At 36.6% G+C, this 9,890-nt stretch overlaps 1 protein-coding gene and 1 pseudogene across 1 annotated transcript; both read right to left on the bottom strand.

Moving 5' to 3' along the window:
• Window positions 1-1,998: 1,998 nt before the first annotated feature.
• LOC149174360 (rust resistance kinase Lr10 pseudogene) lies at window positions 1,999-3,653 on the bottom strand (annotated as a pseudogene).
• A 300-nt stretch (window positions 3,654-3,953) lies between these two features.
• Window positions 3,954-4,860, bottom strand: LOC149174359 (LEAF RUST 10 DISEASE-RESISTANCE LOCUS RECEPTOR-LIKE PROTEIN KINASE-like 1.2). Its single transcript, XM_089420822.1, has one exon. The coding sequence runs from the start codon at window positions 4,818-4,820 to the stop codon at window positions 3,954-3,956; it is 867 nt and encodes a 288-aa protein (XP_089276948.1). The 5' UTR covers window positions 4,821-4,860.
• Between the last annotated feature and the right edge of the window lie 5,030 nt (window positions 4,861-9,890).

The raw sequence follows: 9,890 nt of genomic DNA, 5'->3' as shown, positions 1-9,890 counted from the left end.
AAGTATTCACAACAACAATGTTATGTCAGCAAGCAATTGGAAACTCGGAGACATGTGCTCTAGTGTAGTCCTAGCCTTCAATAATCTTTTAATGGCATGAAATGACACATCTTTAAATTTCAAAAGATAAACAGAGAAGATAAACCATGCTTTTATACTCCTAGAACCTGCACTATGATACCATTGTAAGACAACAAAATTGGAAACCAAATTAACTATATTATTAATGATGATCTCAAAGAATGATGTACATAATGTACATATAAATACATAATGAAACTGTTGATTCAGTTTTTGGGTCTTCCTGGACTTTAACAACTATTTACCATAATACACACTAACCCAAATCATAACCCAAGGATTAAGTGTCTAACATATTTTTCCTCATATAGTCACATCAGGCCCCGAGTTTTGTATGTAAATGATGGATTTTTATATAAAAAAATTTGTTTGATTATAGATAATAGATGATTCTTGTGCAATCCTATTTTACATAATTTTTAATGTTGATTTTATATTTTTATAAAATTAAGAAATCCAATGAAGCCTTGAAATGATGAGGTCAAGCTTAAGGCCCAGGGTCTTAAAACACACACACACACACATTAATATTAATGGGTTGGTCTTCATATGTATTAGTGCAGGTTCTTTTACAATTTCAAAATAGGTCAACCAATCAAATGTTATAGCAGAAATAAAAAAACCTATATTTAACCTATATTTTTTAGAAATTTGATATATGTCCCATAAAAATAAAAATAAAAATAAATATTTTTTCAAAAAATATATGTATTTAGAATCTACACATTAAAAACGAAATTGGAAACACTTTTAGCTTGTTGGAGGAGATGATTCGCCAAACCATAACCATTGCGTGGTTGGACTAAGTCAAATTGTTACTGCATAAATGGTGATTGTGAGACTCGTTTTTCCCCACTTATAAGAGGGGCCGCATTTGGAAAGTTTCTGGATAGACACACACCTCTGAAGATTCAAAAGCATGCGTGTGAAGATGCAGTCATTACAATGTTGTTATTAAATAGATGTCGCATGTTATGTAATGGCTAGTGTGTTGTTGTAGACTTGGGAACTAAGGATTACTTGTTATCTTTTCATTTGTAAACATTTGGTTTTTAGGCATTTTTGTGAATGATATTTAATTTTTATAATACGCAGGTAGATGATTCTCCTGAATAGTTCTTGGAGTGCATTGCAAAGTCATCGAGTGGTTTGATTAGGAGCGATCCACCTGTTCCAATCAAATGTTATTTACACACAAAATTTTCAATTTCAAACGGTCTAATTAGGAAGAACATGCAGCCGCCTTTTTTTAAATTAAGTTTATTTCCTACGACAATGATTAATTAGATATTTAGAATAAAAATAAATTCAGTTAAAGATTTTAAAATTTAATTTAATTAATGAATATAAATAAAATAATTAAATTTATAATATAAATCATATTATTTTTTATATTAAAAAATAATTTGAAAATATGTTTTTTAAAAATATTATAAGTTTTTTATTATTTTAATTTAATTAATTAATAAATAAAGATTTTTAATATTTTAAAATAAATAAATATTTTTAATATTTTAAAATTAAAATAAACATTATTATAAAATTATTACTATCAATAATGGGATTTCAATTTTTTATGCATTAGTAAATCCAAATCCAAACCCATCAAGGCATTGAAAAAATAATAAATTTATAAATTGAATATTAAAGCACTATATTCCAATTTTCTTAATAAATCAGCACAGGCAAATGGATTGTACTTTAAAAAATAATGGCTCTATACAAACCCAAATATACGGCACATTGGAATTTTCAATATTTGATAAAAGAACCCTTAATAATCAAAAACAGATGAAGAAGATAAAATTGGCTCTATACAGAAAAAGTGCACATTAAATCGAAGTCAAAAACACTTTTCTTTTAATCTTAATTCCTCTGCTACTTATCAACTAAGGAGGCAGAGTGAATCTTTATCAGTTAAAAAGGCAGTTGTCTATAACGCGATTTTTTGAAAGTTTTTTCGGCCGGTTTTTCTGGTCAAAATCCGGCAGCGATTTATTGGAATCGCAAGTTTGATAACTAGTTTCTGCACAATCAAAGCGTCCGAGGGGTTTTTCAGGGTGCTGAATCCAAATATGCAGTTAAAAACCCATTTTAACTGCAACAAATCAAGATTTAACCTCAATTTCTTCGGCCAGATTCCGTCACCAGAATCTCCAAAAAATCGCATTATAGACAACTCCGTTAAAAAGTAGCTTGATGTACATGTTCTCAGAAACAAGCAGATTCTGACTCATACTCTAGAAGTAAAAACATTATTACATTAGAAAAACAAAATCATGGCTCGTAGCTGTCAGTTCACCTGACTTAGGTTCTTAACACTTCCTAGCAGTCACCCAGTCATTTTCACAAAGGTATTGTATGGAGTCCGGCGAATCGGCGCCCAAAAATCCAGGCACTGGTTTAAGTAAAGACAATCAAAGATATAAATCTATAAAGTAATCTCAATTGAAGAAGAATTTACCGTGGAACACAGTAGAGGATTTTGAGGTGTGGCCGAGGAATTGAAGGGCGGCGGAGGCTTGGCGACGTCATCTCCATTTCCTTCTAACATGTGCACAACCCTCATCATGCAAGGACGATCTGCAGAGTTATATTGAATGCACCACAATCCAACTTTTGTGAGTCTTCTCGCCTTCTCCTCATCTGCACATTCCATTTCTCCTCTTCTCAACCTCATCCCCAACTCACCACTCTCAATCAGTTTGAAAGCCAATTCAGGAAAGTATAATTGACTGGACCGGCTAACCTGCACATCAATATTCTTTCTGCCCCCAACAATCTCTAGCAACAGCATTCCGAAACTATAGACATCTGATTTATCTGTAACAGGACCGGCGTCACTATGGCACAACTCCGGCGCAACATATCCCGGCGTCCCTCTCGTTCCTGTCATAGAAATATGATCGTCTCGCTTTCCACAAAGTTTTGCGAGACCGAAATCAGCAATTTTAGGGGTGAAGTCGGCGTCCAGCAATATATTGTGAGGTTTGATGTCGAAGTGTACGATGCCCAAGGTTTGATGTCGAAGTGTACGATGCGCTTTGGGCAATCATGGTGTAAATAAGCAATTCCACGGGCCACACCCAAAGCAATCGAATACAATTGTTCCCACCTTAACACTTGCCCCTCCTCTTTCCGGGCAAATAAAATTTTATCCAGAGATCCATTGGGCATGTATTCATATACCAGTGCGCTTATAGGGTTTTCAAAACAGTACCCCAGCAGACGAACCAGATTGACATGATGGACACGTCCAATGGTAGCAACTTCATTCATGAATTGGGTCTCGGTATGCCTGTGCCGATCAAGAAGCTTAACAGCCACTAGAGCGCCGTTCCGAAGCATTCCTTTATACACCACAGCAAACCCTCCTTCTCCCAACTTTTCTGCAAAGTTGTTTGTGATCTTCTTGAGGTGAGAGTGTGAATATCTGATTGGCATTTCATCAGCATTTTCCTTTAGGAATTTCTCCACCCTTGAAGTAGAGGTACCAGGAGTAGGCCTTCTCTTCTTGGCATAAAACATTAAGAACAGCACTGCTATTGTTGTGAGCGCAACTCCTCCAATGATGCAACCTGCAGTGAAATACAGAGATCCATATGAATGTGTTGTTGATTTACATGGGTGAGAACAGTGGAAATTACAAGATACAAGTTCACAATGATTTTCAATGGGAAGAAATCATAGCTACCTATTACAATGGCAAGCCTGCTTTTATGACCTGCAACGCGGCCATAACAACTATTATGAGTTAAAGCAACGATCCATAATTTTTGCAAAGGGGAGGAATACTTGACAATATAGGGAAAAACATGCATATATGTCCATGGGTTCAAGAGTGCAGAATGGAGGGAACATTTAAAACATTTTTATAGATGTGATAATTTAAGCCTTGGGTCTCGTAATCGAATTGGGAGAAGGGGTTCAGGAAAAGTACCAATACTATTGGTGGGGCATATCTCTGTATGCGAGGTGCCATCGGGACAATAGCAAATAAATGTTTTAGTTGGTTCTGAAATGTTATAACCACAACTCCCGCCACTGGTCTTACAAGCGTCACAGCTTCGGTTTCTCTTCCTGTCGGCATACCATGTTATTTCAAAACCTGCTGAGAGGCGTGTTCTCAGATCCTCATTCCGTTGGAATGAGAAGTTGTTACTAACTGGCAGTTGAATACTGCTTTGGCATAATCGCCTCACAGATTCTGGATTGGGAATGATGTACCAATCAGCGCCACATAAACGGCGCTTATGCCCTTTAATACTTTCATTGCACTGCCCCCAAAGCGTCAGATTGGTGTATCCGTGGGCTATACGAAATTGAGAGGCGGGCCACCAAAATTGAGAGTACTTACCTGAAGCATTGCAACTACCCCCCGGCATGCTCTTCCATAGATTGTAGTTAACAATTGTCATGCTATTATTATAAAGTGTAAAACTATCCAAGACTGTCGGCTGCAAGATGAGATACTCGTCTCCATTGAGTAAAAGCAAAGGATTGCTATCCAAACTACAGTTTAGCTGAAACTTAGGATCACCACAGCCGCTGTTAATTTCCCCAAAAGGGTAGCCGAATTCAATGCTCCCACATGTACCCCAGTAGCATTCCTCGTAGCCACTGCCAGTACATGATGTTGTGAAGCAGAGGAGGAGGAGGAGAAGGGCAGATGTAAGAAGAAAGCAAAGTTGATAAACAGTGAGAGGCGTCGAATTGGTGAGTAGACGACGGCGTGCCATGATGCTCTGCTCCTGGATATAAGAAACGTAGTAGCACGGGCTTCCTCAAAGATGAAGAAGATGGCATTGCAGAGAATGGTGTTGGAATAAATGACACGGAATTGCAGTGCAAAAGACGGTATAGTCAACACGCCAATTAGACCTCGGTAGACTTACTACGCCCGCAACTTGGAATACCAATTAGACGTCGGTTGACTTACTACGCCCGCAACTTGGAATATACCGTGAATTTTAATTCCACGAACCAGCGGGGTGGCTTCGCCCGTTTCTATCGCACCATTTGCTTTTAAAAAGACATTAAATCCGACACAATTCCCTTTCGTTTCGTTTCGTTAGCGTTGATAGGAACAGAAATTTGGTGCTTTCACGGTAAAAACAAAAATTAAGAAGCGCAGTTGTCTAGGATATTGTGTTAGTCGCATTTGTCTCGTGACTTGGCTTGCGTGCCAATATCCGGGAGGAGGAGGTTGGAGCCCCTGCCTTAATTTCACTTGTTTGTAATGGATTGGCACATGTATGAGAGTTGGAGGACCAGAGGTGAGGCTCCTACCTTCAGCTCTATTAAGTTCTTTTCACTTGTTGTGAGTTGTTCTTGTGATGGAATTTGTTTTGTGGTGGTTGGATTTCGTTAATTAGTTTTTTGGTTATTCAGGTTCAAGCGTGTATTGCTATTTCTATGTTTATGTTTTTTTGTGTTGTATTTGTATAATTCTGAGTTCAAGTCGATATTTGAATTGGTGCTCGTCTTCTCACAATTATTTCTTTTGGTGCTCGTCTTCTCACAATTATTTCTTTTGGATTATGATTTTCAAAATATATCATATCCTTGTCATGTCTTGGTTTTAGGTTGTTGGTATCTATGGTATTTTTCTATTTGGTTGTAGCTCAATAGGGTTGTGGTTTGCTTAGTGTTACGGTGGCTATATCATCGGGCTCTTGATTGTTGTTCCTAGTTTTAGGTCTTGGTTAATATTCGCTCTATTTGTAAATATTGTTTTTGGTGTTTCAAAGATTTATAGGGTGGTTGTTGTCTTAGCTTTAAATTTTTTGGTCTGTCAATTGGGCATAGGGTTTGGCTTTCTACGTTGGTTGTTTGGAATTCTCTTCTGACCATTTGTGTCTTGGGATGGTGGTTCATTTCATGGTCTTGCATGTCTCTTCATTGCCCTAAGTTGAATAATGTCCTTGAATTTGGGCCATTGTGTAAGAGGTAGGGTGACAACTTGGTAGTTTTAAGGTTTGGCCGGGGGGGGCGATAGTTCGCCCTTTAAATTGTTATTTGGGTCATGGGTTTGCTTTGCACTGTTTGTCCAGTCAGGCTGCAACGTATATTATGTCTCCTAGACAACATATGGTGCCTCATTGTGGTGGTTTGGGTCATGTTGGTGTGAAACAAACACAACCTTTTGGCTGCGATTCTCTGGCCACCCTTTTTTACTTTGTCCCTCTGGAAGTTCATAGGGATAGACTTATTTTAGTGCCTTAGGAAGAAATAGAAAGGGTGTATTTTCCGATTCTGAAATCGTTGCTGGTGAGCTTAAATGTCTCCCGAATATGAGTTGGTCTCGGAAGAGGTGACTGAACTTCCTATACTCCCTATCTTTGCATCAACAATTTGACACTTTGCTAAGACTGGTTTTTAAGGATAAACAAGTCAATAGCTATAATGTGTTCTTTAGCATTGAAGACATTAAATGAATCCAGTGAAATAATCATTTCAGCCTCAATAATATAGATTCATGTTTGGGTTATGTGGAGGGTTTATTGTCTAATTTTGTATTTTGGTGACTTAATATATCCTCACTCTTCCAACGGACAATACTAGCTATAATTGCACTGTCTTTTCTTCAAATCCTAAATGAAAGCGATGGTGGTATGACTTTGCTTCGTGTCACAACAATCTTTCTCAATAACATCCAAGTCCTTTTGACAAAGTTTGGAGGTGATAATTGGTACTATGTTTTGTATTAATATTATATTTATTTTACTTATAATATTTTCTTTTATTCTTAATAATTTAATCAAAACTCATATAAATATTATTATTTTAAATGAATTATAATATAGAGTAAAACCCCATAAATAAATTATTTAACATTTATATAAATTATATAATTGGAAATTATATATATTTATATATATGTGTACTTGGCTACACCTATAGCATGTGAAAGTGGATTATTGAAGATTGTGCTTCTACAAGAGAAGATAAGTGTAGCATGTGAAAGTGGATTATTGAAGATTGTGCTTCTACAAGAGAAGATAAGTTGCGGCTAGCCTGCTATTATTAATACAAGGGGTTTTCCTATACATAGAGTCACGTTCATATGCTTATGATATTGAAATTTATTAGGTAAAGAAAAGGATTTCATGAGGAACCTACATGGAATTATATAATTATATATATATATATATATATATATATATATATATATATATATATATATCACGACTTCTATTAATAATAAAAAATAAAGCATAATTACAATTTATATTCTTTGAAAACCATGTTGATCTCGTCACAAGATCAGTGACTTCCTTACAAAAGAACAATCACATATTTTAACAACATTACATAGTGTTTGACTTTAAAATACCAAAAGATCCCAAGATTACTACTAAACAACACATGACACAATGAAAATAGAGGTCTGACACATAAAACAATGACAAAACATATACATAAACATAGTTGGCTACGACACCATAAGGACGAGAGTCCAAACATTCAACGATAAACAAACAAAAACAGTTATGGATTCAGTCATCTAAGATAATCAACGGGAGATCTAGAGAAGAAGATGCAGTAGACATGTTGAGTGGAGTAACATTAATGAGTGCCACCTCATTCTGAGGTGTCTCTGAGTCAATATTAGAATTTGAAATTATGTAACGAGTCATTTTGTTAAAACGAACCCCTATTTCATCCATATATCATAGAAAATGCCTCGTAAGATCCTCTTTATTTCTTCATGATCATTAAATAATTCATAGTTGTCTATATATTTATTTCTCAACACCATGTAAAAAAAAATTTAAAATTGAATAAAAAAAAGTATAATCGTCTCTTTCTCCATTTACCTCGATCAAATACCTAATTAGTATTGCCACCGCAACTTCTAAATCTAAATAATACAAACATTTTCCATAATCTGAATCTAAGTGATACTCCAAATCTGAGTAGTAAAATATCTCAAATCAACATGTAACATAGACTTTGCAGATTGATTGATTGATTGGATGGAAAATTGAATTTTAGTGGAAGGCATGCGTGCCCATGACTTAGTATATTGACTTTAGCATATAACTTTTCACGGAAAACGTATTATATCTAAAGGGAGATTGATTCTAAGAAAAGTCACAATGATGATTAATATTGTCCCTGGAATTATCGAGGACTGACATTTGGAGACCTATCACAATATAAATGTATTGACCTTAAAAGTAATTGTTCACTCATAACCAACTTCTTCATTTTTATGTAGTTGTAAGAGAGACTTTACATGAAAGCGCTCCAACTTTATTAGTCGTGTATATTTAAAGTCAACATCCTGTGGGACGATAATTTTTTTATTCGTTGATTTGATTATATATTTTTTTTCCCTTAGGAAAAAATCGTAATTTTATTCATGTTGATAAAATTACATTTTGTAGATGCTTGAAGCATATGCAAATCGTTGTTCCTGTAATAACAGGCAGCATAATAGAAAATAGAACACAGAGACTATTCCCGTGATGACAGGAATACAGCAAAATTTTTAAAAAATTGTATCTACCGGCCTATATTTTCCTTCCTTTTTTCTTCTCCACTTTTCGCCAGACTCCAGCATTGGCAGTGGGGACAATTATGGCAAGTTGGTTTTCCTCTATGTGCCCAGGTTGTTCTTTGTCCGAGTCCGATCCTTCGGTACTATGTGCTCGTTTGGCACCACTTATTTCCAGCTGTAGTTCTTGCTGTCGTATCATGCTGTTTGGTTCTAGTTTGGGTCCTTCATTGTTTTCTTCCTGCATTTTTTCCTGTCTCTTATATATGTTTGTGGGTTCCGTGTTTAGTGCCTCCTCCTCCAGTGGTTCAGTGTGCTGCCAACCTTTTGGCCTTTTCTGTTGTTTCTTGCTCCCCTTAGGCTCCTTACAAGTCAGTGGACATGCATTTTGAAGGTGCCCTGTCTACAAGCAGCTGCGAGATTTGAAAGCCGTGTTCTCGTAATCTAGTTGTTGCGTCCACAGTGAATTATTAAAATTCAATGTGATGTGATCTGGGAGTCCTTGACTTAGGTCCACTTCTACACATATTCTGGCATATGTGAAGATTCCCCGGTTGGCTCTGTCCTCATCTATTTTGATATGTTTTCCTAAGGAGTTCCCAATGGCTGTTAAAGCTTTTCGATGCCAGAAATGCAGTGGTAGGTTGTGTAGCCTTACCCAAACTGGCATTGTCGATACTACCATGGTATTGGCGTCGAAATCCGGGAACCAGGGTGTGAGAAAGAGACCAGCATTGCCCCAAAACCAAGGCCCCTGATTAATGGTATTGTCTCGTTCCAGCTCTATGCTAAATCTGACTATGAAGAATCCTTTAGGGCATAGATATATTTCACAGTTGGTTGTCCATGATGTGTAAATCCATTAGTGCAGTGCGTCAGCTTTGGGCCAATAACCGTTAAATCTGCATATAACAGCATTATGAGTTAGATCTGAGTATAGATCTTTTACCTCCGGCAATGTTACAGTAAGTATAGGTGCTTCTGGCTTCTGTTCCACAATGTAGGGTCCTGGAAGCTCTGGCGTGGATGCTGGTCTGTGTTGCATTGGTTCTTTTCCTTTAACTGCATCGCGGAAAGAGCTTGAATTTTTTGAGCTGATTCCTTTACATCCGCCTCGGAGTCTTAGATTAAGGATGATGGTTGAATCTTTGACAACCCCGTAATGCTGGAGAGTGCGTTGGTCCTGCATAAAAGAACCTGAGAATAAGAGACTTTGGTATGCTTCCGGAATTCCCAGTTTGTTCTGGATCTGCTTTTTTAACTCCTGGACATCCATCCCCTCCTTGATTTGTACACAACAGTGTTT

The sequence above is a fragment of the Pinus tabuliformis genome, chromosome 4_1, assembly GCF_031772625.1.
Source record: "Pinus tabuliformis cultivar Carrire ecotype Pingquan chromosome 4_1, CPIR1, whole genome shotgun sequence".
Lineage (NCBI taxonomy): Eukaryota > Viridiplantae > Streptophyta > Pinopsida > Pinales > Pinaceae > Pinus > Pinus tabuliformis.
The sequence above is the reverse complement of the archived record's forward strand: the minus strand, read 5'-3'. Positions and strand labels throughout refer to the sequence as shown.

What these genes read in the sequence shown, in the direction of transcription:
- LOC149174359 (XM_089420822.1), bottom strand. Translation starts at nt 4,820, where the DNA reads ATGGCACGCCGTCGTCTACTCACCAATTCGACGCCTCTCACTGTTTAT.